The sequence below is a fragment of the Pteropus vampyrus genome, unplaced genomic scaffold (assembly GCF_000151845.1).
Source record: "Pteropus vampyrus isolate Shadow unplaced genomic scaffold, Pvam_2.0 Scaffold92, whole genome shotgun sequence".
In the NCBI taxonomy this organism is placed as follows: domain Eukaryota; kingdom Metazoa; phylum Chordata; class Mammalia; order Chiroptera; family Pteropodidae; genus Pteropus; species Pteropus vampyrus.
Genome location: NW_011888873.1, coordinates 2435127 through 2448057, shown reverse-complemented (window position 1 = coordinate 2448057; position 12931 = coordinate 2435127). Strand labels below are relative to the sequence as shown.

General features: G+C 41.0%; 1 protein-coding gene across 2 annotated transcripts in view; it reads right to left on the bottom strand.

The window, feature by feature from the left end:
- The window catches only part of IRF2 (interferon regulatory factor 2), a 75198-nt gene that overhangs the window by 19176 nt on the left and 43091 nt on the right, over window positions 1-12931 (bottom strand). For both annotated transcript variants that reach the window (XM_011364027.2, XM_011364026.2), the window contains exons 3-6: window positions 10833-10932; window positions 9590-9766; window positions 9250-9296; window positions 624-741 (exon numbers count right to left, since the gene is read on the bottom strand). In XM_011364027.2, the coding sequence (XP_011362329.1) occupies window positions 624-741; window positions 9250-9296; window positions 9590-9766; window positions 10833-10932 (442 nt within the window). The remainder of the gene's footprint in view (window positions 1-623; window positions 742-9249; window positions 9297-9589; window positions 9767-10832; window positions 10933-12931) is intronic.

The following is a 12931-nucleotide window of genomic DNA, read 5'->3' as shown; positions in this document are numbered from 1 at the left end:
CTCATCTCCGTTCTTTTCCTTTGCATTAGTTATCTGTGGTTTTGTTTGCTGTCTCCCTCCATGAAACGAGGAACTGGGCCTACCTTGTTCCCTAACCCAGTTCCTGCTCATGGTACCGAGTCTGGAATATGGACGGTGCCCAAAACTCTTTGTGGAACCAAAGTGGGCCCTTAGGTAACATATCTCTGTGCCTCAGTTTCTTCATCTGTAAGGTGAGCACCACCTTTGCGGCAGGTCTGCCATAGAGCAGGTGCTGAGAGGACAGTCTCCTCTCTCCCTGTTCCCAAGTTAAATAAATAACACTTTGTCCATGTGACCAATTACTGAAAGATTGAGAACCGCTAATCATTAGCCATTGGAGAAATAAAACCAGTTCACCTACTTGGACTCTCCGAGGAAGTCACTCTTGACCTATTTTCTTGAGGCGGAACCATTTGAGTTCCTTTATCTGATCCTCAAAGGCCTTTATTTTTCAGCCCTAAAATCTGGGGACTGGAACTTGCATTTTGAGATGGTTCCAAGACCCTCTCCTACTGACTATGTTATTTCAAATCATGTTTTACAATTTTTAGACCCAGAGGGCTGCTCATGGATGTAAAAAATGAGATGTCAAAACAGTTTACCTATGATGTTCACCGTACTATCCACTTCATTTTTTATAGCTGAAGTCAGGAACGCACACTCAGGAGAAAGATCACTTATTCCATTACTAAGCCCCAAAGATGACTCAACTGGTTCTTGCTAGGAAGAAGAAAAGAAAAAAAGAATTGAGAACACTTGCTTTTCGCTCCCTTTTCTTAGCTTAAATTCTACCCTCTGTCTACTTTCTTTAATGCTAGGGTCATGTCTATGCCCCCAATGCATTCCCTACCTCTTTAAATCAGCCTGGAGCTAAAGAGGCAGGGTCCTCCTTCAAGGAAATGGTACCAATGCATCTGGCTTGCCTTTCTGAAATCCTTACATCTGCAGACAATAGCTCAAGGGCTTTGCAGAGGTACATTACTGTCCATGTAAAATATCCCACTGCCTAGATCCCAAGTCTTCCTTCTCAGGGGGAGGGAGTGCTCAAAGGAGGCGACTCCTGGCTTTCTCTCAAAGGCGGGAATCATGCCACCTCCTTTATAATTATTTCTGAGGAAAAGCTCTTTCCTCCATTTCTGAGGAAAACGCCTCAACCACTGGCCCAAGCATAGGGACTCAGAGGACGTTGTGGATGAATTCTTCTCAGATAAGGTTTGCCCTGGACTCTGGCCACTTGGGCGGAAGGCTGATAACATGGGCCAGACTCACAGCTGAAGGCTCCCTCCCCCGATGGAGTCCGGTCGAGCAACCCCTCACCCACAGCTTCATACAAATGCCTTTTAAGTACAGCCCACTCATTCTAATGAAACAATGAGAACAATTTCCTTTTCCTGAGTAGACCTTCTCAATTCTGTTTGATTCAAAGGGCACTAGGACCCTCCGGTCTGAGTGCCAACGAACCCTGGGAGAACCAGTCTTGAAGTATACATTGACTTTTGGTATTTTCATGAGAGAGCTTCTCCTCAAGGTTAAGATTGTATTTGTGTCTGTGACAGCAATCAAGCCAGAGAGAAAAAGCCACACAGACAACTCCTTCAGGAAGCCAAGAAGGAGAGGAGGGTGGAGTGGCAGAAAGAACACAAGACAGAAGCAGAAGATCGTGTGTGGTTGATAGTACTGTGCTTTGAAAAATCCAGAGTGTTTACACCTCTAAGGCATGTGGGTGTTCTTATCAATTTATTTATGTGCTACTTAGAATCAATGATGAACCCCCCAAAAAGTGACTCAGGGATGTCCCATAGGGAAGGAGGAGAAAATGACTTCCTCCTTCATGATCCCATCTGGCAAACTCCCACCATAACTATAATTCTATAATTTCAATGATATCGTTTTACTGTATAGCTCAGTTCTAAAAAAAAAAAAAAAATCACACACTGCATTGTTGACCAGATGTACCGAAGGGCAAACATAAGGAAGAGCCCAGGACAGCCCCACTGGGCAGAGTTGTCACCCCTTTCTCTTGTAGCATTTCCCCCCTCTTTTACAAGTTCCAAACATGAAGTCTGTCCTTTCTGGGAAAGACACACTGGCCTGTGACTTGAGTCACTATCTTTTCTCTTCCTTCATAGCCAAACTTCTGAACAAGCATTTGCCTTCACTCCCTTCGGCCCATCGCCCACACCGCGTTAGAGTCCGCTCCACTTGCGGAATCAAGCTCCTGGTTCTGGGGAAGGACGGTGGTAAGACAGACCTGGGGTCAAAGCCTGGCTCCTCGACTCCTCATAGGTTGCAGGACTTTATGTGACCTCTTTAAGCCTCTCTTAGGACACGGTGGACAGCTGCAAACTGAGGACAACTAGACCTATGTCACAGGGATGGTGTGCAGATTAAATGAGATAAATATGCACCCAGCACTTATTAAGTAAATGTTCGCTCTTACCTAAGGTCGCCAGTAAAACTCTGCTCTCCCAAATCCAGCGACCTTTCCTCAAGTCCCTCTCCCTCTACGTCATCCTCTGACAACCAGCAGGAAGGCTTGCACTCCCCACTCCCCCACAACCCGAACCGCCTGTCACCGCAGTCCTCCACCTTTCCAAGGGAACCTTCCTTCTCGCTCGTGTCCTCAATGGCCCCTTTTTGCATCTCCCTCTCCCCAATCACACCCCACGTTTCATTATGCCACTTTCAATTCTCTCAAAAAGAACTAAGTACAGAACATGTGAAGGAATTATGGAAAGGACTGCTAATTTTTATGAGTTTCTTTTGTTGTCTTAGGTTATTTTTTTACTCATTCTGTTTCTAGGTTTCTTATCAAAGGAATGAGGCAGTGAGACATGCTTCTCTCTAAAAACCTAAATTACTCTGATTTCTCAATTGAAATCAACTCAGTGTGTCTACATGACCTACAGTTTAATTAGTGGCAAGTGATACTTTCGTCATTTTACACTTGAAAAAAGTATGACTCAGAGACTAAGATCACACTAATTTTAGCCTCAGGAGACACAGGAGCTAAACTCAGTCTCTGATCATGCAGCACGGTCCAGTTCCTGGAGCTTCCATCTTAATCAACCCTGTGTCCTGCACTAATTCCAATGGAGACTGAGAGAACTACTGTCAACATTGTTTACACCCCCATTGCTACCCTGTATCCTGCACAACTTCTACCAGGAACAGCATATCCTACTAATGGGGGACCAAGTTGGACTACTCTGAACACTAGTTTACTCCTCCCATCCAGACTTCAAAAACAACCTGTTGATTTCAAAGTCTTCAGTGAAACCCTCTCATTGGTACCATCGCTCGGGAAGGACAATATGGTAGATTATATAGTGAAATGTAGCCAGCAACAACCTGACACGTCTCCATCCAGGGTGTAGAACAGGGATCTTCACTAATCTCAGCTGAAAGTTTTGAAATGATCAGAATAGGAATATCTAAACCTAAACTACATATGTATGTGTGTATATTTGCGCATATACACACATACATATGTATGCATATATTTTTAAATGAGGAACCCAAGATAAGAAAATAAGACATGGGGTGTACAGTTCTCTATGGCGCATGTGCCTAGAGATCTTGCAGGTCATGAACGGGCTTTGCCCAGTGTCTCCCGGTCCTCTGTGCTGTCCACTCCTGCCCCGTCCTCATTTTACTGCACCATAACATGGCCTGGTTAATCCTGAACTTGCCTCCTCTTTCTATTCCCTTTCTTACTTTAGATATTAGCTCTCCTGTTAAACAAGTCGTCTTGGTTTCTAACCCTGTCCACCTCATCCCAAAGAAAACCAAAACAGAAGATTATGTTTGGGTTCAGACTCCTCCACGGTACATTAACTCTGCTCAATAGTTATGGCCCAAGAAGCCTGAGCTATTCATTACAGAATCCAAGGTTTGGTTTACAGTTTAAGGGATTTTAGGTGAAAGCAAACCGGCACAAGAGAGAGTTTGGGGGCAGGGCAGCCTTCCTCGGGCCTCTAAAATAATATACCTTCGGTTGGTCTCAAAGCTATGCTTGCTGGAGTGGTTTGGGGTAGGCCTGAGTCACAGGACAGCAAGGGCCACTCAACCCTCTGCTCCAAGCCCATTCTGTTTCATCCCTGGGTCACAGTTCCTTGTCTAGCTATCCTCTCTCTGAGGCCAAACATAATGGCCATAAGACCATTTCCCATTCCAACCCAAACCCCACTCCCAGAAATGCCCTAATTCATCTATGTAAAGCCAGTCGCCTCAAAGCCAAACACAAGAGCACCTCTAGGTCTCTCTACTGACAAAAACTTTGAGCTCACAGCGGGGCCTCATAAAAGCATCCCAAGGAATTGCACACCATGGAGGCCACAAGGCCACCTGCCTGGTCCTAGAAACACTTGTCACCCTTTCCTTCTTTCCTGGGAACTAGATGGTCTTCCCTCTCTTCCTTCCCACTCTCACCACAACTTCCCTTTTGACCTTTTTTTAACTTAGCTCGCTTTTCTCTTCATCTTCTCCTTGGGTCTCTGTCTTCATCTCGTACAGCTTCTTGCTTGGAGAAGACATCTGTTTTCAAGGCCTCCAATACCATCCTTGAGTAAATGATCACACCCCTGCCCTCCAACACGTACCTGAGCTCTGCACCTGTCAGATCCAACTTTCTACCCACCACTTGCTTTAGAGGCTCTCTGTCATTTCGAACTCAACATGTTCAAAGTTAAACGTGCCCTCTTCATCACAGAACACGCTCCCTTCCCAGTAACCCCCTCTATGAGGGTCGAAAACTCAAGGCCTCCCCTGCGGTCCACTCATCTCCACCCTCTGTATCCTCTTGCCTTGTCCGCAGAAGTGTGTCCTTCTTTCCAATCCGACTGCCACCGTCTTCGCCTAAACTTTCTGCCTCCATTTCTCCTCCCCTCTATTCCTTCCTCTCACCGTGAGAAAGACCTAAATATCACCCTCCGAATCCTCCCTGAAGAGCTCTACTGGGCTTTATTTTACAAAATCATCCACATACGTTATTTAGCCAACAGTTTCAGACTGTACTCTGAGCAGTCCCCTCAAGGAAGGGAGGAAGGTGCTGGGCAGGCAGGGCAAGCCCTCGCACTTGCTCAGTCCGGGGTAGCTCTGACTCGGTTTTTCAAGTGAGTCATCGGCATGTGTTTTCATCGAATTACAGTTTAAAAACTGTACTCGCTCCAGTATCAGCCCTGACAGGTGGACATTCGGCCTGTCTTGGGACAGTGACGGGGAGCGCGTTGTTTTTTAATCCAGCTCAAGTCACTGTTAGAGCCAACAGCTCTGTTAGAAAGTTCTGCTAAACTAGTATGTGCTTTCTGTAACTCCTACCCAGAGGTCTGCATTCAAAGCTAACAGAAGCCAGGCCTACTCTTTACCAAGTGCCCTTAGAGGCCTTCCTAGATTATATTTTCCACAACACCAATCTTTTGATCTGGAAGCCATTTATAGTTGCAAAACAGGCATCTTTCATCTGCCAACAGTGCTATGAAGCAGGAAGTATTAATTTCTGATCCTCTTTACCTGCATGTCTTTGTTTCCCTTGTTCTCTCACACAAACTCCTGCTCTAATGAAGCCAGTTTTCGGACTCACTCAGTGAACACCGCACTGCAAGTCTAGTCTCCAGGCGCTCATGTGTGATGCGCCTGGGCACCTGAGAATGACCTCCATTTCAGTCGATCCATCTGTCCCCCAGGACCTGGCTCAGATCCATGGCCTCCAAATAGGCTCGAAGGCCTTGCATGTGGTGAAAGAGCACAGGTTCTGGAAACTTACTAACTTGGGTTCAGACTACAGCTCCGTAAAGCAGTGCAACCTTGGGAAAATTACTCAACCTCTTTGTGCCTCCATTTCTTCATGTGCTAAATGGGGTTAACCCGCCCATCACAGAGGGGCGCTAAATGAGATCGATCACAGAGGTCAGAACTTGGAAGGGGCTCAGAAGTGGCAGCTACCACGCCTCTGTTTTACCCATTTCTATCCTTGTGACATTTCTGAAACATATATATGCATCGATAACGTATAATCTAGTATTACTCACTAAGTTCCTTTGTTGTTTTTTTTTTTTTTAACTTTCTTAGACAGCCAGCACCTCTACATAGGTGGGCCTTAGTTCACGTTAAAACAACTCACTGAGCACACAAGGTATACTCACAAAGAGACTATCAGGGGACATGGAGGCAGCATTTCTGCACCTATGACGTGGCTAGGGGCCTTGGGTCTCTCAAGGGAAGCTGTCTGCTGAGGGAACATAACAGCATGAAGCTCAACTGCCTGAGTGACCCCAGAAAAATGCTGACAGTTGGCCTAAACATCCTTTGCTACTTAAAACATCAATCCAACTTGAATAAAGATTGGGAGGAGTTGGCTTCAAAAGCAAATTTTCACACTTAGCTACTACACACAAGACAAATTTTCTCCGTGGAAGAAACCCACCTAGTCTCTCCAGTTGCATATCTGCACTGAGCATATTAACTCAGAGCTTAGGTGTTTTCACATACAACAAAAAGTAATATGTGAATAGCTCAGAAGATGAGGTCCTTTAACTATACAATTTCAGACAACCTGGAGAGCGAACTTTGAAAACGTTGCACTGAAAAGGCAAGAGAACACTATGGCATTTACAGTCATGAGCCACAGAACTCGGGAGGCTGCTGGTCTTATCCACGTTCCACTGCTTCTCAGTAGGATAGACGCAAGTATATTTAAATAAAAAAGTTCAGCTGTGCTTATTTCTGATGAGTCACCAGCCTTCTGCTGAAGGAACAATGTCCTTTTGAGAGGCACGTTTCCGGTATTAACCATATCTTCATTACAGGAAAATTTCACAATACACACTTTGCTGGGATGGAACCTGACCTGCATGGTTGAGTTGCACCTAAGAGGATACCTCTCATTTGCTTTCCTGGCTGATGTGGCCAAGCCCCACCTACGGCTGTATCTTCCACGACCTGCTCATCTGAGTGGCCAGGTGGAAGACACTGCCACGGCTGATGTGACTGAAGGTGCCCCTTACTTATGAGAATAGCATATGTCATCAATTCTAAGGTGCATATTTCCAAATCTCTGAGATAGGGTGTGTCTTATAATCAATTATGTGTCATAGTCTCATTGCAAGCAGTTTTTCTTCCTTAGAGACACATAAAATAATGATGCATCTGATAATCACTGGCATCTGATAGTCAATGGAGTATGGTAGATATGTTTGAGCAAAACTTGTTGAAAAGTGAACATCTGTTACTCCATTCTAATTTCTCTATTAACTGAGATTATGAAATTAAATCTGAATTCTAATGTAAAAGCTCCACTCCCACCCCCCATGTTCTATTTGGTCAATAAACACTCATAGATGTATTCTGTGATCAAATATGTACTAATTTTCTGTTTTGTACCACGCACTGAACTAGATGCTATGAAAATATTAGTAATTAAGATCTAGTCATATGTAAGATTATACCAAATTCTTCAAAGTCACATATTTGTGGTAAAGTTATAGTTTACTGACCAAATGATTTTAATTAAAATGTAGGCCCTCAATAATCCAAACTGTGGAAAACTTGATACAACTAATAACTAGGCTTTTTCAATAATGAGGAAAAATTAAAAATTTTTATAGTGTTATAGGAGAAACCTACAGACTAAAAAAAAACTTATCCAAAAAAAGTATCCAAAAATCACAATGTGTGGGCCTCATATGAATCTTGACTCAAGTATATTGTCTGTATAAAAATTATAACATTTATGAGACAACTACAAATCTGAACACTGACTAGATACTTGACGATACCGAGGAATTAATTTTTTCAGATGCAATAATAATACTATGCTATTTTTAAAGAGTTCTTATCTCTTAAAGATATACACGGAAATATTTATGGAACAAATTTGTCTCCTTCCTGTGTGCATAAAATTTTCTTATAATAGGTTAAAACATAATTGGGCCTTAATACTGTGCTTTATTTAAAACAAGTCACAAACTAAAAATATTGAAAATGAAAGTGGAGGTATGGTTACTAAAATACTGCCTAAAATATTTCTTTTCCATTGTAGAGGTAAATATGTCTAAAATGACGATTTATCTAAGTTTTCCCTCAAACTATAACTTCCTTCATAAATCTAATTTTATACCTGAAATAAAATTTTTTATACCTTTTTTCTCCTATTTTGACTAACTGGCTTGTTTTTAAACATTGTGCTGTCTGGACAGTTTGTTTTTTTCTTCAATAGCTATTCTAGGTTAAAAATCAGAATCCTTGACATTTCCTTTAAGTTCAATTCTAAATAATGGTGTGATTTTGGCCACATGTCTAACAGCCTTTGGGTCCTCATCATTTAGCTCTCTTGAGCCTCAGTTTCTTCATCTGCAAAGGGAACACAGAGAACCAAACAATCTTCTCTCTGATGGTCCAGGGGTCTGGGACTGCAGTGTCTGTTCTTTGCCCAGCAACTGAAGCGCATCCTCAATTTTGCTTGGGATATTTGGCTCTCCTGCTAGTTAATAAAGGCAATCCAATCTACACACAAAGGTCCTTCCACTGCAGGGATTTCAGACTGCACAGCCTACTGAAAAGCTCCCCTACACAAACACATCCCTATGGAAAACCTTTGGGAGTTATGAGAGTTGGTTTTATAGTAGAGAAGAAAAAACTATTGAGATCCACACTAATACAGTATTTGAACTGATCACTGGGTCCCCAATGTAATGGCCTGTCACGGAATATATATATATATACACATATATATAGTATGCATAAAAAATAGGTAACACATTTTAATATAAATATATAATATTCACACATATATATAGTATGCATAAAAAATAGGTAACACATTTTAATATAAATATATAATATTCAATATACTCTAAATATATTTAATTGTCTGAAAATGTGCTTAATATTATCAGATAGTAGCTAGTTGCTAGAGCTTAGCTGGTACTAAGTAACTAGCTGGCAATACTGTGGGGACCTGATAGAGGCTTGTGACTGTACAGCTCAGTGTGAATTTGTGGCTTCATTCATAAATTTCTCAGTGAAACTGGATGAAGCAAGGATATGTGCACTTGAATCTGCAAGCGGGTACATGCCAAAGAGGAGACATGCAAAGCACACAAAACACAATAGCAAAAGGAGAAAGATTAAATACTTCACAGAGATCACATTACTTGTTTTTATGAGACAGAGTATGAATGATTAATATGGTCACAACTTTGGCCTTCTCCCCAAACAACCAAAGATTACCTTGATGTGCTTAACTCTGTCTTCTTTTTCTGTCTTTGGTTTCTTTCCTGTGGTAACAGAAAATAGTTTTGGATTATTTCATGAAGAACATACAGAGAAACATTTTCCCTAAATTAAATCATTTTTTTAATTCTCAGTGAAATTGTATATGCTTTAATCTATACATGACCCAAATTACAAATGTTTTACTGTATTTGGTGACCTGAGAGTCATTTTCCCCAGCCAGGTAGGGGCAGAATTATCATCCACAGTGTGAACTACAGAAGTAAAAATAAATCACAAAGGTACTACAATATACATTGAGTGATCATTGTTATAGTCAGTAAATCTCTTTATCTACCTTTCTTAGAAGGCCTCTCAGATAAGGGCAACATCCGGTACACTCTGAAGGCGTTATTTCCTTTCTTTATACTTTTATCTTTGACTTCTTCGATATCAGGCAAGGAGTTCATGGCACATCGAAAATTCGCCTTCCATGTTTTTGGATCAGGTTTATCTACTCCTGGTTGATGCTTTCCTACCAAAATAGCCCAAAGAATTAAGGTTAATAAAAAGGGGAAAAAAATTAAAATTCAGAATAAAACTTTCTGGAAACACAGGATTACTGGTCAAGTAGTGGAGAGAACCATTGTAATTCCAGGCTATACCTACAATGACTAACATCCTAGTTTTCCTGGGATTGAGAAGGTTCTTGGGATACAGACATTTTTTGTTTAGAAACCCGGACAGTTCCAGGCAAATTGGTACAAGCTGGTCAATGGACTCTACCAAAACATTTTGAGAGAAAATTAATAATGATAGAAGAATGGAGTATCAATATAAGTAATGTAAAAGGCTGGAAAGCTGGGAGGCTAATAAGCACAGGTAACTGAAGTGTCTCTTTTTCATCTGATTCTCAAATATTAAGTAAAAAGTTGACTACTGTAAATCACTCCCTACTTAAATTTTGTTGTAAATAAATATATTCTTGACTACCTTTGGGGGAGATAAATTCTACTCAAATTTAAAGCTACAGAACAAGTAAGTTCTATATTATTACACTGGTATACACCTGGGGAACTTAATCAGAATTCCACATTATAGGAATTTTAAGGACAAAGCTTCTGTGGAATGGGTGGAGTATCACTTTTAAGTGATGGAATTTGTAAGTCATGTGTCCTGGATATGCCTGGGGACAAGTCACAGGTTTTTCAGAGCTATCTTCATGAGACCATAAGCCAATAGATTTTATATATGTAGTAAAAAAAACAAAAATAAACAATAGTTAACCCTGTATTATATAACTGAAACTTGCTAAGAGAGTAGAATTTAAATGTTCTCAGTAAAATAAATAAATAAATAAATAAATAGATAGATAGATAGATAGATAGATAGATAGTAAATATGTGCGGCGATGGATGTGTTAACCCAATGGGAAGAATCCTTTCACAAGGATTACATATATCAAACCATAACATTCCTCACTTTAAATATCATAAAATTTTGTCAATTATATCACAATTAAAAGGAAAAACGAGGCATGAAAACAATAGTAAAAAAACAAGAGGGCCTGCCTCTGTAAACAATGAAGGGGGTTTTAATACCTGTATGGATTGCCCAATTTCTAAAGAGTGGTGCATCTTTTTCCACATCCCACCCATGTCTAGCTGCATGCATCCAGGGGATCTGAAAAATCTTCTTTTCCTGGGGGGAAAAAAAAAAGTAAATAAGAACTGTAGCCATGGGTTTCATTACAGAAGGTTCTTAAGTTCTAGCTAGTAAGATTCCTTACTAAGCAGCATTGGGTTTGTTGAGTTTCTACAGTATAGTCTTCTGTAAACCAAACCCACTTCCCCGCTGGGTCCTAAATATTGACAGTCTACCCAGGTGAGATTCGGAATCATGCAGAGTCTGGCAGAACAAGAATGTATTCCAAGGTCACAGATGATTTGGGATATGACGATGTGTTCCATTATCTGTGCCATTTTTCTTTAAAGAACCACCAATAACTGGCCACTGAGTAAAACTTCTCATTTTTTTCTTATCATTTATTTCCATCATTTGGTAAAGAGGAACTCCAGCTCTCTTAGTAAATTAAAAATTAGGCAACTCTTCAAAATAACACCCGTTTGTACTGCTAAAAAGGAAGTTGGGGGTATGAGGCCACTGTGACAGAGACCAAATATCTCAATCTGCTTGGGTAGCCAACAGAAACAGACGGTTCCGTCGAAGGTTCTAACCTCTATCTGTCACTACCTTGCATGAAATAGCAAAAGTACAAAGATATATCGATTATGTAGAAATGATACTTCCTATTTTGGAGAAAAGTGCCTCAGTACAATTCTTCTTATATCATATCCTTTCCATTTTTCTTATAGCCCAAGAGGTAACTCAAAATTGCTTAAATCGACCCTGGCAAACACATGACTAGAATCTAGTGCTTTGGAAACAAAGACACACTCATAGTAAAAACTACGTATGTGAAACCTGGTTCAACCAGCAGCACCAGCAGTTACTAAGGTCCTATGTGACTACACATGTTCACACGGTCTTAGTTTTGTTTTGTTTTGTTTTTCACAACAACCTAATGAGCTATATTTGTGTTATTATTTCCACTTTACAGGTGAAGAAACTGAGGAAAGAATTAAATTATTTAGTCCAGGAACTTAGGATAATAAATGTCTAACTTCAGAACCAACATCACGCGATCCCACCTTCAGTCACCTAAATCACTCTGCACATTGTTTCTCAGTGTGTAAAGTTAGAAGATTTCCAGTTCTACAACTAGATTGACTTGGATTCCACGGAGATTAAAGCCCAGGAAAACTGTATTTCTTTGAAGCCCCCTAGCTAGTTCTGATAATGTCCCGTTCAGCTATGCCACCCCGAACAAGCCCGATCTCGTCTGATCTCGGCAGCTAAGCAGGTCGGACCTGGTTAGTACTTGGATGGGAGACCACCTAGCAAGACCAAGTGCTGTAGGTGTAAAAAATAAGAGATTGTAAGCTGACAAGGTCCTTGCGATCTGTGAGGGCAACCAAGGGTTGCCTTGCCTTTAAAAAAAAAAAGATAATGTCCGTTTCTGGAGATCCCTGCACAATACACTGGGGAAGGAAAACAAATGTTTTTGGGGTTTTCCGCCACTTTGGTTTCACATTGAAAGACAGAAAGGGTCCCAACTGATCTCAAAGGGGCTCGGTGCCTCTCCACAGAACCAATTACAAAGCCCGAACTACCAGTACTTCGGGACACTTGAGAGTTCCCCAAAATCTGTTAAAAGGGAAAATTCTACTGTATTTAAAAACACAGTTAATAAAGAAGAACTTAAAGTAAGAGACTTTTCACAAACCCCTCCTGTTTACTCAGTATCATCCACTGCGACAGCAGGGTTTCACGTTAGCCATTTCCAAAAAGGCAGTCCTCAAAATAGGGCTGAGTGATTTTTTTTTTAATGTAGCTGAAAGTCACAGGGCAAATCACTTACTGCACTTCTTGATGTTCACATGAAAATGAAAAAAAAAGTGAAAATGAACTTATTTCACTGAAAGAACTTTTCCTGAAGTACACAACCAGAATCTAATGGTTTATGCTTAAAGATACAGGCACCTAAAGAATTTGCTGTTGTACTTTTTTCTAGGTCAAAGAAGTTCTGGGGTGACACAATTTGAAATTTATCTCATAAGACACAGAGTTGATTCTGACA